Source organism: Lolium rigidum, chromosome 2, assembly GCF_022539505.1.
Source record: "Lolium rigidum isolate FL_2022 chromosome 2, APGP_CSIRO_Lrig_0.1, whole genome shotgun sequence".
NCBI lineage: Eukaryota > Viridiplantae > Streptophyta > Magnoliopsida > Poales > Poaceae > Lolium > Lolium rigidum.
Window position 1 is genome coordinate 101,329,373 of NC_061509.1, and position 15,716 is coordinate 101,345,088.

The window sequence follows — 15,716 nt, forward strand, 5'->3', positions numbered from 1 at the left end:
AATACATTGGAAGCAAAGATGCACATGGACGATAAGAAAAATCAAAAGAATCAAGCAAGGTGGGAAGCACTCCTAGAGGATGAGATGCACAAGGTCCCATTGGAAGAGATGAGATCCCGTACCTAAGAGAAGAAGGCCATGGTAGAGCTCGTTGCCTATGAGAACAAGATGATGATGGATCCAACTACCATGGATGCCTTCACAAGTGAGTGGTGATCTTACAAGAATGGAGATATTGCAGCAAAAAAGGGAAGCACTAGGAGGTCATGGTGGTTCTTTGACTAGTGGTGGTGGGCTGTGGTGATGCTCCAACGAGTGATGGTGGCGGTGGTGATGCCTTCGGCACTTCACGAGGACCATGATGCTTGAACTTTCCTTCTTCGACATGCTTCATGAGGACTATGATACTTGAACTTGCCTTCTTCGACAAGAAATAGTGGCCAACGTTATGGCGATTGATTGCACATGATTGCGCATGTTCAATAATTTTGGCTTGTTAAAACTATTGAATATTGTCGTATTGGATTTTTAAACTTGGGATATATAATTTCATAGATTTTGTTTACGATCTTGTCGGATATGTTTGGTTCTAACCTGCGAGAGACCGTAAAAGGGTTTACCACGAACATTATACGCATTTTAAAGGCCGACGTTTTAAGAGATAAGCTAAATATGCTCTAAAGTGTGTCGTTACCTTCAAAAAACCCTATTTTTTTTCAAAATGGAGTTCGTATGAAAAATTTACCGTGTTTTTTGTATGTGTGTTTCTGCTATTTTGGCATTCAAGAATCAAATGAGATTTTGGGATGAAATTCCGAGTGGTCAGGAAGTTTCTAGTGATTTTGGATGAACCGTAGCTTTTGGTCTGGCCCGTGTTCCATCCATGTTATATCTGGAGTATTATGAACCTCCCTAAATTTACATATGGAACTTTTAATTTATTCAAACAACCCAAAAATTATTATTACAAACAAATTTTCGAGGGGCTATAAATTAAATGGGGTCTTCTTCCCCGCTTGAAGTAGGGTTCTTGAGCACACTCCCCCCCACCATTGTTGACCTTCTAAATATTGAACTCTCTCCATAGCCTCTAATGCTTCTTACATCTTATTTAGGAAAAAATGAGAGGAGATCTAGATCAACATTTTTACTTAATAGTATCCCATCTATGTGAATTGGAGATTTTGGACTAAATATTGGAGTAATACTGGTTGACCTCCTCCATTGTTATTCTTACCCACTTCCTCCTTAGCCTTTGTTTATTTGGTGTGATTTTAGAGAGAACTTGAGAATTTCTGTTGTTCTTGCTTTACACTTGAGTCTGAGTTCTCCATGTTGAATCACTCAAGTGAAATCCCATGAGTTTTTGACACTTGAGGGTGACCTCCTAGTTGGCTTGGCAGTTGGTGCCACGTGACCTCTTTGTGGAAGATTGTCTAGAGAGGTTCGGGCATTCCCCTTCGTGGGATTTGTGACGAGGTTATGGAACTTGTCTACTCCGAGGTGGATAAAAAGGTAACCATGAGTAGGGGATCTAACTTTGTTGTGGGGCTTGAAGAAGAAGGTGAGTTGCAAGGTTTGGGAGGTCTTTGTGGTAAACCACACTCCTCCAACATTGAGTATCTTCCTCTCGAGGTTATTTCCGTTTGCCTAGGTTATCTCTATCTATACCCACATTTATTTTCTTGTGATAGCCTTTAAGCTTGAAGTTATATTTTATTTATCACTTTTAAGGTACCTCTCATGCTCAAATTTTTAAGCTTAAGTTGTCATCCACTTAGTTGATCCTATCTTATTTAGGTTTTTTCCTTGCAGAGTATACATTAGTTTAATTATGCGTTATTCAAGCAAAATATGTGATTATTTTTTAAATGTTTATTCACCCCTTCCATGCGATATCTCGATCCTTTAACTGGTATGTGATCATTGTCTCTCCTTATTTGGGCTTCACCGCCTAGAGAGTCAAAATCTTAACTAGTGGTATAGTACACAATGACACTTTAAGGTTTGATGGCCCAAATTATATCTTATGTAAAAATTCTTAAATTTCATACCAAGCACACACACACATATCTATTCTAGATGTAGGTTTTTCTCTTCCAAAATATTTCAAAAATATGCGCGTGCACACACACACACACGCGCGCGCACACACACAAACACACATATATATCAATTTCTAGATGTAGATTTTTCTCTTCTAAAATATTTTTAAAATCTATATTTAGAGAATGAGGAAAACTTAAATCTTGAAGCCCCAAGTATCTTACGTGTTTCAGCATTCCTTGAGCGAAGAAATTGCACAGTTCTTGATGATGTTGGACTATGAATTGTCTCGCCAGAAGTGGACACGCTTGAAGAAATATATGGTGGGTCCAATTGTCTTGGGGACAATATTTTATCGTTGGAAGAGCTTGCCGAGGAGCTCCCAACACATCTTCATACCACGAAGAGCTCCCAATTGCGTCCACATCCAAGTTCTTGGACATCACAACCTCTTCCATTTCACTAACATGTGACACATCACAAGGTAATGAAAAAGTGAGTCATATGTGATGATGATGTCGTTGAGCTTAACGGCAATGGTCATTCTTCTATAAATATAGGTGGTGTGTTTTCTTTGGACTTAAATTCTTCTAGCAACAAAGGTATTATATGATCTTATGTTGATAGTCCTTGTATATAATCGAGAAATACTTAAGCACCAACATAGATAATATGCTTGATATGTCTAGTTGCATGATCAAAATGTTTCTGCTTCATATATTTGTTTGCTTGCTAATAATGTAGATGAAACTAAACACTCTATGGAACAAGATATGGTCATGGATGAATCTTCAAGAAGAAATTCATCTCCACCTTCATCTTCATCCTCGTCTCCGTCTTCTTGTTCATCTTCTCCTTCATCTTCATCTTCATATCTCGACTAGTGGTATAGTGTGAAATGAAACTTTTCGGTTTGATGGCCCAAATTATATCTTATGTGTATGGAAAAAGTCCGTGCTTTTAAATTTCATACCACACACATGCACACACACCTACGCATGCACATGCACACACACATATATCGATTTCTAGATGTAGGTTTTTCTGTTTTAAAATATTTTTAGAACACACACACACATACATATATATCAATTTCTAGATGTAGGTTTTCTCTTCCAAAATATTTTTAAAAATCTATCTTTCGAGGATGAGAAAAACTTAAATCTTGAAGCCCAAGTATCTTGTGAGTTTCAGCATTGCTTACGTGAAGAAATTACAATGTTTGGGATGATGTTGGACTATGAGTCGTGTCGCGGGAAGTGGATAAGCTTGAAGAAATATATGTTGGTTCCAATTTTCTTGTGGACAATATTTCACCAAATAAGCTTTCCGAGGAGCTCCCGACACATCTTCATATCACGAAGAGCTCCCAATTGCGTCCACCTCCAAGTACCTGGACATGACAACCTCTTTCATTCCACCAACATGTGACACGTCACATGGTAATGGAACAATGAGTGTAAAAATCTTATGTGATGATGATGTTGAGATTAACGACAACGATCATTCTTTTATAAATACATGTGATGTAGTTATTTTGGACTTGAACACTTCTAGCAACTCCCTTGTATATCACTGTGAAATACTTAAGCACTAGTGTAGAAGATATGCTTGATATGTCTAGTTGCCATGCTCAAATTGTTTCTTCTTCTTGTAGTTGTTTGTTGGCTAATAATATAGAGGAAATTGAACACTCTATGGAACAAGATATGTTCATGGATAAAGCTTCAAGAAGAAATTCTCTTCTTCATCTTCATCTTCATCTTGTGGTACACACATGTGCCTTATGGCTAAAGGGTCTAAGGTAACTCCTATCTTGAGTCACGACACACCTCAAAGTGAGAATGAAGAAGAGGATGATAATGATGCTTCCTTGCTTAAGATGGGTAAGATGTATTATTCTCTTTGTGGAAACAATTTACTCGTGCTAAAATTGATGAACTCATTGATATCATTAATGAGCTCAATGAAGTCAATGAGGAAGTGGAATCTCTTGTCAATGAGAGTAATTTGGGTTTCGATCTCCTCGAGAAAGAGCTACATGATGAGAAGCACACAAATGCAAATGCTAATAACTCTATTTATTTTGAAGCATCCATCCTAATAAGAATGCCGAGCTTAAAGAGTACCCATGTTTCCCACCCCTATCTATCGGTGGCGAGCCTAATGTTTCCCCTTTCCACCGCCTCCTCCTTTGGTGGTGGGAGGGGAGATAAGCATCGACGTTTCATTTTCAGTTGTTAGGGGTTCGTAACGATCTTGCTTTGATGATACGACTGAGACTTAGGCGGATAAGCTTTCCTTACTTCCCTTCCCATTTCGGCCTCGTGGAGTAGTGTAGTGGTGTAGATTCCTATCATTCCTCCAGGAGCATCGACTAGGTGTATCGAGCGCTTCATGACAATCACCCTTTGGAACAATGGTCTTGGCGACATCCCGTCTATTTCCAAGGCTAGCTGCGATAGTAAAACAAATGTAAAGGTGCACCCATCGACTTGTTATGGAGGAAGAAGACTAGATTTTTCGCAAGAACCTTGTTTATGTTTTTAGGAGTTTTATGCAAATGCTGTGGCTTTTGAAGAAGATCCTCATCTTTCGCTCTTGTGCAAAATTTCAGAGGCGCAAAACAGAAGGACATAAATTAAAGCAAGAATATAACACTAATAAATGCATAAAATATTTCGGATTCAAAAAAACTCGAAGAGACCAAAGCCTCCATTGCCAATAGCTTCTTCTCCCCCCCACCTCCACCTCCACCTCCTCCTCCTCACCCTCCTCGATCCCAAATCCCCAAAAGACTTCGCCTTTTCTCCTCTCGCGTCCTCCTGGAATCCGAATTGCCTTAATCTCTGCGCTCCCGTCGCAAATTTGGCCTCTTGGGTTTGATCCCCCGACTTGCTCCATTGTTCTTACCTCCCGCTTTGCGCTGCTCCTTGAGTCTGGAGGAGTCGGAGAGCTCCCGCTGTTCTTGATTTCTTGATCCAATTCCTGTGAGCTCGCGCCGCGAGATTCGGTTCTGAGCCTCCACGTGGTGGTCTCGGTCCGGGATTGCAAAGCCCGCCTTCGGGATTTTGCTATCGGTGACCTAATTCGGCGGCCATTCTGGTTTGGTGATGGAGCAGGAGAAGCAGCAGCAGCAGCCGCCGCAACATCAGCTCACGCCGGTTGTTCCAGCTGATTTGAAGGCGCCGGCGGTGGCGCCGCCGCCGCAGCAGAAACCAGCGGCGACGGCAACGGCGATGCCAGTGCCGGTGCCAAGGCCGTGGCCGGTGGTCTTCACCCCGAAGTGAGCAAGCTCCTCAGCTTGAGGATTTAACTCCGTTTATTGGTCTATTTGCATGTGCTTTTGCTCTTTTCATCCGGTCAAGGATAGAGTTCAGTTTGCGTGTTCAAAATTTGTTGCTTGTGGTTTATTCTATTTAAATAAGTTGGTGGTATTTCAGTCTAGCTCTTGTACTGAAATTCGAAAGAAATGATAAATATCCCTCCGATAGTTTGGTTTCCTCATAGTCATGGGTAGCATCATTCTTGTCATTGATTTTGCAAGAATGTCTAAGCTGAGAAGAGAGTATTTGAACTTGTATTGAGTTTTAGAGTTTGAGGAGCTCTGGCATGGACTGTTGACAATGCTGTGCCAGTCTATACATATGCACATGCACATAAGCACATCAATGATATGAAAGGAAGCTCGGTTGATTTAGTTGTAGGTTATTGTGCTTTGCACTTAGTGAGCATTGATGTTAGCATTTGATAAAGGGGAACCTTTGGAATTTGGATATGTTGTTGGAAATGTGTGTTAATTGTTCTGAGGTCAAATTTGCAGTGTATTATTTCGTATGACCGTGTTAATTCTGTTGGTTGCTATTTGGCAAAACAGAAGCACATAAAAGGAAATTATGTCTGGTGTCTTAACTGAGCTAACACGTCAAATCATAATTGGAAAAGAATATCCCGGTAAGAGATAGAATCAAGAATCGTGCTCTACAAAGCCATGACACTCCTAGTTCCCTTTTCTTCGTGATCAGATTCTTGTTTTAAACAATTTCCTCCATCCACCGTTCATTTTCTTTTTGAAACTATATTGCGAGGAAATATAAATTTTTGGTCAGCTGTTTTTTTGAAAGTTTTTTCCCCTGGAATTGTTGTTGTCACTTCAAAAACCAAAACATAATCCCAATCTTGTCCAAAATAAGTTAATATTGCTAATTTATATGTATAACAAAATAGAAACTTTGCTGCTCGTATTATGATTCTTCTGCTTTCGAAATCAGTAGTGCATGCTTGCCAAATGTTTGTTTTTCTAACAAAGTGTGCTTGTTTTCCCAGGAACCCTGCTGCAGAAGTAAAAAATGTTACTCCAAAGAAAAGGAAGCACTGTAACTGTAAAAATTCACGATGTTTGAAGCTGTGAGTGTTATATTTTCTGCACATGCGCTATTTTGTTAATGGCACAGAGCAAATATACTATTTAAGAAAACAGAATAATGGATATCCTTTCCTGTTATTTGCTAAAAAGAGCAGGCCCACCGCCAGTCATTAACAAGATCTGCTTTCAGTTAAATGTTTAGCACTATATTTGTAGTATTGAAAAGAGCTAAAATGGGATGGGAAATAGGTGAATTCGATTGCCCTCTGTTACCCCTTCATTAACCTCTTCATTAACGGTAAATGACTAGATATATCATGTTTACCTATGTTATGAATGCACAGATAAGAATTTACATTAGGTTCATAGGTGATGAGTAGATGACTGTTGCGAAGTATTTTATCGTATTATTTTTTCCATTTGCACTTTCAGTTTTTGTGTACTTACACAATATTCTGATTATAGTTGTCCCACTTACATTCCATTGATTATGTCAAGTAATCTTTCTAATATATGTAAAACAGGTTGTGCTTTCAAGTTTGTTGTGTTTGTAATCAGTTGATCATTTTATTTGTGAACACATGAATGGTGAATCATTTTATCATGCTTATAGAAGGTAAAACTCACTGACTGTTTATTGGTTAGGTACTGCGAGTGTTTTGCAGCACGTGTAAATTGTGATGGCTGTAACTGTTCAAATTGCGGAAACACCACCGAGAATGAAAAAGTCAGGAACAGAGCTATTGAAGCGACTCTCCTCCGTAACCCACTTGCTTTTCAGCCTAAGATTGAGAATGGCCCAAATACAATCAGTGCTCGAAAGGTACTTCCTCTAATAGATTTTCTTAATAAATGCTGGCTGAACTACATGTTATGTTTGCCAGTAAATAACCTTTAGTCAGAGTTATTCTTTCTTTTGCTTTTTCAGCATGCAGATTGATAAGTTTTGCTGGCGAAAAAAAAAACTGCTATCTATAAATGGGAACAGAAATATAATCCCAAAACATTCACCGAATCTGAAATGTAGGTTATTTAGACGATACACTTATTTGCAACTTCTTTTCCTCTGAAGTTGAATTACCCTTTACCCACATTAATTATTACGGCGACTGAAAACATGATAGCTCTATTAGATCGTGTCCTTTGACACCAAGATGCAATCATATCCACCTTAATTTTCACACTTTTGGCTTATACATACGATGAGTGCTTTAGTCCGTCCGCAAGATATGTTTCTGAATACCACCATACAATTACGGGTATGTTTGGTTTGTTGCCAACGCTAGCCTTGCCAAAAAGTTGGCTGCCTATTGTATTTGGTCTATGTTTGGTTTAGTGCCAGAATTTTGGTTGCCAATGGGTGTCCCACTATCTCTCTCACATTTTTTTGCCAAATAATTGGCCAAATGTGGGTGGAGGATTCCTTAGCCAAAAAACTGGCAAGCCAATGCTTGCCAACATTTGGTAGGGCTAGATAGGGCACCAAACATACCCTACAACCTTTCTTTGCCCAATGGGTACAAAATATCCATTCTACTGCGCCTGGCGTATTGTTACGTGTCCTCAAGTCAGGTTTCCTCTGATCAATTAATCTGTTGTGAATATTTGATACATTCTATTGTGCTTAAAGCTCAGGTATCTATATCTGATTGCCTAACAGAATTAGACAGTCAGCATGTAGTTTTTATGTCTGTATTTGCCTTTTTCTTACTTGCTATTGCTTACAATCTGCCTGAACAAAGGCATTTATGTTCTTGCCCTTCAACTGAATTTATGCTTTTATGCAGCCACCGTGTTACTCCGCTTAATTGAAAGTAAAGTCTCTATTTCATTTATACTGTACGATTCTGTAGCCTTGTCACATGCTCCGTTGGGCACGACCCTCTTATGGGAGGACCGCTGGGCCAGGGAACCCATCATCTCCAGATTCCCGATGTTGCACTCCTTTGCGCTGAACCAATCTCCAGATATTATGCCTCAACTCTTAAGCTTGTTCAAGCTCCAGTGCCCATCACAAGCATTTAGAAATCTAAAATCCTTTCCATTGTTTCTCCTGAATGACAGCTCCAGAGACATGCTCCAAAGGTGTGACATCCTTGTCACTGAAGATTCAGATAGTGTGCTTTGTAATTCTGAGTTTCTCAAACTAGATATCACCTTTTCTGGCGTTACCCCTTCAGCATATCATGTTGGAATGTCACTGGCTTACCTTTGGACGCTAGCACACATACACTCATCATCTCCTTTGCATAGCCAAGGCCTGCTTCTTCATGGAAGTCTTCATCGTTGTGCCCTGGAGCATCTGGAACCAGAGAAGTGCCTTACTTTTTGACAATATAAATCCTAGAATATACTCTCTGTCTTTTCCTTTAGGATGAATGGGAATCTGCAGCCCCTCTTAATGACTGGTTTGAGTCCCTCACTTCAGTAGCGCTGGTTTCCCCTACCTTCCTCCATCTTGTACATCTTTCTTGAACTAGTATTTATTTTCTCTCTCTTTTTTTAATAAAATTTACTGTTGGGGCCTCCCCTGCAGTTTTCAGTTATGATTTACACTCTATGTTACTACCTCCGTTTCAAGGAATAAGGCGCCCTCGTTTTACGAGCTTTTTGTTTGACCAAGAATTACTTTAAATAGATAAACATTGTTTGTATGAAATTAATATCATTAAAAAGTGCTTTTCAATACGAATCCAACGACACTAATTACATATAATATGAACAAGATTTTGTTGCTCAAATTTTATGGTCAAAGTTCATCTTGGGATGCGCGTGCGCCTTATTCTTTGAAACGGAGGTAGTAGTAAAGATCTTTTAGAATATAACTACTTCTTATGACATCTAGTAACAATATTTGGACATGGCAAATCCAAACCGTCTTGTGCATTATTGGCAGTCCAAGTTTTACAACTTTCTCTACACTATATGAAGTGAAATCCAAGAAAGAGCAGAGTGAGCACTTCAGTATTCTCTTGTACTGATCAATGAAAGAAATAAAGTGATATGGGTGTTGTTCTTTTTTCCAAGTCTCCAGGTTTCAGCTAGGATGTATTTGGCAATCCACTTTATTTCTTCCTTTTACGTTGGTCTGATTCTTTTTTATGTTTTAGCGCGCAGTCTTTTCCCTGAATGTTTTTCTTTAAAATGATCCTATAGTTTGTTTCTTTTTTCTTAAATGAGTAAATTTTCTTGTGCTTCAGTTCCGCATATCTGAACAGTCTTACTTTGGCTATCAGGATAATTCTGGAGCAGTACCTGTTCGACCAAAGCACAATAAAGGCTGTCATTGCAAGAAGTCAGGATGCCTAAAGAAGTACTGTGAGTGCTTTCAAGCAAATATCCTTTGCTCCAAGAACTGTAGATGTATGGATTGTAAAAACTTTGAAGGAAATGAAGAGCGCCGAGCTTTAGTTCAAGGGGATAATGCATCTGATAGAAATAACATTCTACAAGTAACTAACACAGCTGTGAATGGTGCCATTGGATCCTCAGAATACCAATGTTCTCCAGGGCATAGAAAAATATCTCCAGAAGATTCACTCTCCGAAGCGCAATTTCAACAGGTATGCTCCAAATGGGATGACCAGCACGGCAGCACCCAGTAGGAATTTGACTGGATAGTAAATTTCAAGCGATTTTATTGAGTATTGAGTTCACTAATAATTCCCTCTCTTTTCATTGGCACTATTGTTCTTTGGATTGATGCGGGAACACATCATCTGTTTCGTTTTTTAGAAACACCAAGTACAATGTAGACGCGCACACACACCACCACACTCACACAACGCATATTTTGACGACACTTCCATTGCTGCGAGTTCTACTACTGTTGTCTAACTCAAAACTTGCATTGCTGTTTTTGTGTGCTAGGTGAATCTTTCAGGCGTTTCGCAAGTTACACCTTCTTGCACAGGATTTGGAGGGCATAACAGTGGTTATTCCCAAAGTAATTCATCTACTATGATTTATAGGTAATTGAACTCTATTAGTTTTAAATTAAATAACCCACAAAATTGGTCCAATGTGCAACTAAATGATGTAGGTAGCTCTATTGCCAAAAAGAGGCCAAGACCAAATAATAATGCTCTAGAATGCATGTAATCCAATGTAGTACGGCATTAGCTTCCTGTAACTAGTGCACTTTACATGGCTCATTCCACATAATTTTATATTTGACAGTCCTTTCTTACGTCTAGATGCAAAGTAAAGAATATATTATTTACTTAAAACACAATTATAATTTTTTTTCTCGAACACACGCCTAGACGTGTGTCTTTGTATATTAGAAGAAGACTGTCAAGATGACGGGAAAGTTACACAATTATAATATTATTATCAAACAATTTAACCATGATACAATTCTCCATGTTTACATTTATCATCTTTTGATGAAATACACTTATGTTCTCAGGTCTCCACTAGCAAACACTATCAATCTTGCTGATGTCAATGATCTAATCAAGCATGTGGTGACTGCATGCACAAATGCAGCAGAAGTATTCCCAACAATAGCTGGTAAAGGTTTTATCTTTCTCTTGCAGCCAAATTATTCAAAAGAACCTGGCTTCTGAAAACACATTAGTGCTGTGTCAAGCAGTACTCTCGTAGTATGCATAGGCAATAAAACATGAGATGGCACTTAGATATCACTGTGCCAGTTGGAAAAAAAGAAAAGAAATAATGCCAGTCGTTCATATTTGTAAATTGCCAGCATCGAAAGATAGTTTGCAGTTTTCTAGTTGTCTTGGCTTTCCCACTACATTTTTGCTTCTGCATCCTTACCTTGATATGGATACAGGGGCAGGCACCAATTTGACCAAAGAATAACAAGTCATAAAGAAAAGGGGCACATGCAGATGTTTGTGTAGCATAAATGTTTTATAAAATAGAATAAAGTTAAGCCGTGTCAGCGCTAGAGCTAAAACAAAAATATATTCCCTGATGTCTAGTTCTCGTTTTCAATTAGCATCATATATAACTATTTGGGATCAAAGTGGTATGTAGTATAACCATGTGCGAGTAGACATGGCTGACATGAGCGCACCTCCTAAGTTTGCATGGGGCTGTCACTCCAGAGTTTTTTTTTTTACCGGGTAGGTCCTGCACCCAGCAGCCAAATAATCTTGCCCTTCCACAGTCCACACACACCAATCCAGTGTTGGCAAATGAATAGACTGTAAAGTTAGGAAATTTTTGTTTTGCGAAAAACATATAATTACGGCAATGCATACCAACATACAACTTACACGGTTACACCCCAACTAGAAGTTGTGCACAGTCTACAGTGTAGATGAATGTTTAACTCTGGTTTATTTGCTCATGTCCACAGACAGTAAAGTGGACGAGAAGGAAGTGGGGAAGGACTTCCGCACAAGTAATGGCTTACCAAATGGTAAGAGCGAGATGCAAAACTCGAAGGAAGTCTCTCCAGTGGATAGCCACAGCAAAGCCTGTACAGATCAGCAGAATGGCAATGAATTCAAGTCCCATTTCTCTGATGATTCTAGAGATTCTGGGCCTGCATCTCCAGGAACGCAAGCACTTATGTGTGATGAGCAGGATACCACATTTGGAAATGATACTTATAGAAGTTCATTTATGGAAACTTCGTGTGATCAGGATATTTCGGAGATAAATGCTGTCCAAGAAAGCATAATTTTGACAGGGTTTCGAGACTATCTCCGTGTGCTTATCACGCGTGGAAAGATAAATGGTGAGTAGAACTTATATGAATTTGTCACATTCTGTTTGTTAGTTATATGTGGATGCATTTTAACTTATATGTCATGGGCATGCAAGTGATGCTTGGTCAGCAAATAAACCTGACAACCTAACATTTCTGCTAATGTCACAGAAGCTAAATTCTCATCGGAGGCAGCCATGGAACTCGATGTCCGGAGGCATCACGGAGCAACACCTGTTCAGCCCCCTGTAATAAAGGCCGAAGAAAATGGCCCTAGGAACATTCAACTGCCCGTACCAGATGACGAGCCGAAAGGAGAGAGCACAAGCTAAGACTGGAGTACAAACTTTAGCTGTTGGCCGCCATGTTTTAGATAGATGATCACCTCTGTGCATAGATGGATAAAGAGATAGATAGTAATAGTCCCCGTCGCCGTTTTCGGTGACCGGTGTTGTAACAGCAATCATTCATGAGGTGTACCCAGTGACGATTCTTCCGCTACTCACGCGGTTCATAGTTTTATCAACTGTATGCTGTGCTGACTTGAGTAGCCTGTCTGTCCCGGATGTTGTAAAAATGCTGATGCTCATTTGTTCTAGTATCCGTAATAATCTTGAGAATTTGTATTGTGGTCTGTGTGCATATTTTTGGTTATTTGAAAACATTAGCTGTACTGTTAGATGTGGGTATATATTATTCGGGTTTGGCTTACATTTGGTACCTAAGTACATAAATGATTCGAATACAACAATGTTGTGTTTAAACTGATGCGAACCCACACATGTGTTGTGAATGAGGATCTGATTTGCCTTTTATTTGGCCATTCAAACTAACCCGAAAAGATCATAAATGAATAAAAACGAAACTGAAGATGTGAGCATTTACTTATCTCCTAGTTCACTTGTTATGTGGCTGCTAGGGTTTGGGAGGGAGAGGGAGGGCTGCGAGGGCGCGAGAAGGCCGGCCGGAGGCCTTTTGCCCACGGCCGGGCAAGAGGGAAGGGATTTCCTTCTTAATTCTTGCTTGATTAGATTGATACATCTCCTCTCCTTATATATAGAGAAGATTACTTGACTCCCAAGCAAGACTTACTTGACCCCTAAGCAAACCATAAGACTAACGGGCCCAGGCCCATGATGTACTCTAACACTACACCCCACCTGGACATGCAGCTCGTCCTCGAGCTGCAACCTAAACAAACCATGACTCGACGCAACACAACCCTAACACCTAAATACGAGCCTTTTACATCTCGGTTTATTTTATTACTCTCAACCTGAAATAAACTGGGATGCTTTATTGTTGACCCCTGAACATGAAGTGAACACCATCCGCCCGTCGGACGTGCACCTGTATAGCCACCTGGATCCCATGGAAACCAGCGGGACAAAAGGAGCTCGCGTGGCGGCCGGCGGCGGAATGCAGTGGTGCTACACGGTGCGCTCCTGTCGGTGACACCATGCCTTCTCCCCGCCAGATGACTGTCGATGGCGCATACTTTGAGGTCGCTGCCCGCGGGAGAAACAACATGTCCGCCGCCCATGGGGGAAACCGCACGCCCAAGATCCCCGACACCGGACGAGCTCGAGGTCCGTTGCGCAACGAAGCGCAACTTGGAGGAGCTGCAGCTGCAGATCACGCATCTCCCGCAACATCCCGAGTTATATTATACATGGAGCAATGGCCCCCCTTTCGGGCGCATGCTTCCCCTTCTCAGTCTCTTTCACACTGTTTGTTCACTCTGATCTGAGCCCTCATCCGCTATTTCTTCTTCGACGAGCTCGACTCAGATATATCTTCCGCCCGGGTGGCACAAGCAAAGAGAGATTTCGCTCTCTTTTCCGAGAGATTCTTTCCAAACTTGTCAAGTAGATGACTGGCTGGATAGCGAGTACTACTTTATTTTCAACATAAATTTTTTCGATCTGGTAAAAATAAAATTAGTATTATATGAGTTGTATTGTAGACACCAGACGAAGCAATGGTTTATCCAAACTTCAAAAATAGATTACTATTTTTGAATCCGTTTGTGAGAAAGCGTGAAAAGAGCCAAGAGACTTGAATTTTTGACTTCAACAATCAGAATTATACTAACTGTACATATGAATTCGAATTAGCCAATAAATTGGCTATCCTCTTTTCAATATAAATTATTGCAATATTTAAATTGCAATATCAATGAATTACACGCCGATGCACTAGGAGGCCGCGTGCAGCAGCCTGCAGCCTCACCGCCGCCGGCACGTGGCGGATAGCGATCCAAGCCGGAAGCGGTGACGGCGACGGAGGGAAACAGACCTGGTGGAAGGGCATCCCGGGCGGTGTCGATGTAGAGACCGGGGCCAAGGTCGCTCCCACACCGCCGAAAGGCAGGGACAGCGTCGGTGGTGGCAGCAGCCGCTGCTGCGGTGTTGGTGGCGACGGCAGCAGCTGGTGCTGTTGCAGCTGCCCACCGAACGGCAGGGACAGCGTCGGTGAGGACAGCAGCTGCAGCGGCGGCGGCAGCAGCAGCAGCTGCTGCAGCGGGGCCACAACCGCGATGGGGCACGCGAGGGGCTGGGACGGCCACGGAAACCAGGGCGGCGGCGCCGGCTGCTGCAGCGAGGCCACAGCCGCGATGGGGCCCACGAGGGGCTGGGACGGCCACGGCAACCAGGGCGGGGTGGTGGCAGCTACCGCGGCGGAAACCGCCAGATGCGGCGGATGCCACGGCAGGAGCAGCAGCCCAGTGGTGGCGGCTGGTGCCGCGGCCGGCGGCAGCCCGTAGGGGCCGTCCAAGTAGAGGTGGATCTCCTGGACCGCGGTGGCGAGATCGCGGAGGGCTGCGATGATCTTCGTCGGCGAGAGAACGGCGGGACGTCGGAGTGCAGCGGCGGCAGGTGGGAAGAACTCGGTGGAGGGCTGGACATGATCGAACCCGGGAAAGCTGATACCAGGTTGTTATGTGGCTGCTAGGGTTTGGGAGGGAGAGAGAGGGTTGCGAGGGCGCGAGAAGGCCGGCCGGGGGCCTTTTGCCCACGGCCGGGCAAGAGGGAAGGGATTTCCTTCTTAATTCTTGCTTGATTAGATTGATACATCTCCTCTCCTTATATAGAGAGGATTACTTGACTCCCAAGCAAGGCTTACTTGACCCTTAAGCAAACCATAAGACTAACGGACCCAGATCCATGATGTACTCTAACATCACCATTGTAATTTATGTTGAACAAGTTAAACTATACTTGATGTTACAATAACCATGGTGTTTTTTTTTGGCCATCCAAGAGCAGCAAACAGATACAAAATCAGCATGTCATATATCGTATCCACCAACAACTTGGCCACAAATCCCAGAGCAACATCGAGACAGCTCTTTCTATTGTTTTTTTTATAAAGGACGCTTTATTAATCAAATGTAGCATTACAATGATACACACACACTGCTATAGATGCGGGAATTACCTTCAACTTAATACAATATATTTTAACCTTTACTGAAAAATGACCGGCGAATTACTTAAATATGGTAACGGATAGATCATGAATCGCGACGAATTCGACTCTCTATGTAGATCTCCCTTGATGACAACTCAATGTTTCTTCGGGAGCTAATCATTACTGGCTGATGCCTGATGGACACCG

The 15,716-nt window shown here is 41.6% G+C and overlaps 1 protein-coding gene across 1 annotated transcript; it reads left to right on the forward strand.

Annotated features, from left to right (window-relative positions):
- Positions 1-4,759: 4,759 nt before the first annotated feature.
- Positions 4,760-12,654, forward strand: LOC124687010 (protein tesmin/TSO1-like CXC 5). The gene is made up of 8 exons (XM_047220865.1): positions 4,760-5,332; positions 6,373-6,453; positions 7,058-7,235; positions 9,649-9,975; positions 10,283-10,383; positions 10,824-10,927; positions 11,742-12,125; positions 12,267-12,654. The coding sequence occupies exons 1-8, from the start codon at positions 5,160-5,162 to the stop codon at positions 12,425-12,427; spliced, it is 1,509 nt and encodes a 502-aa protein (XP_047076821.1). The 5' UTR covers positions 4,760-5,159; the 3' UTR covers positions 12,428-12,654.
- Positions 12,655-15,716: the final 3,062 nt, after the last annotated feature.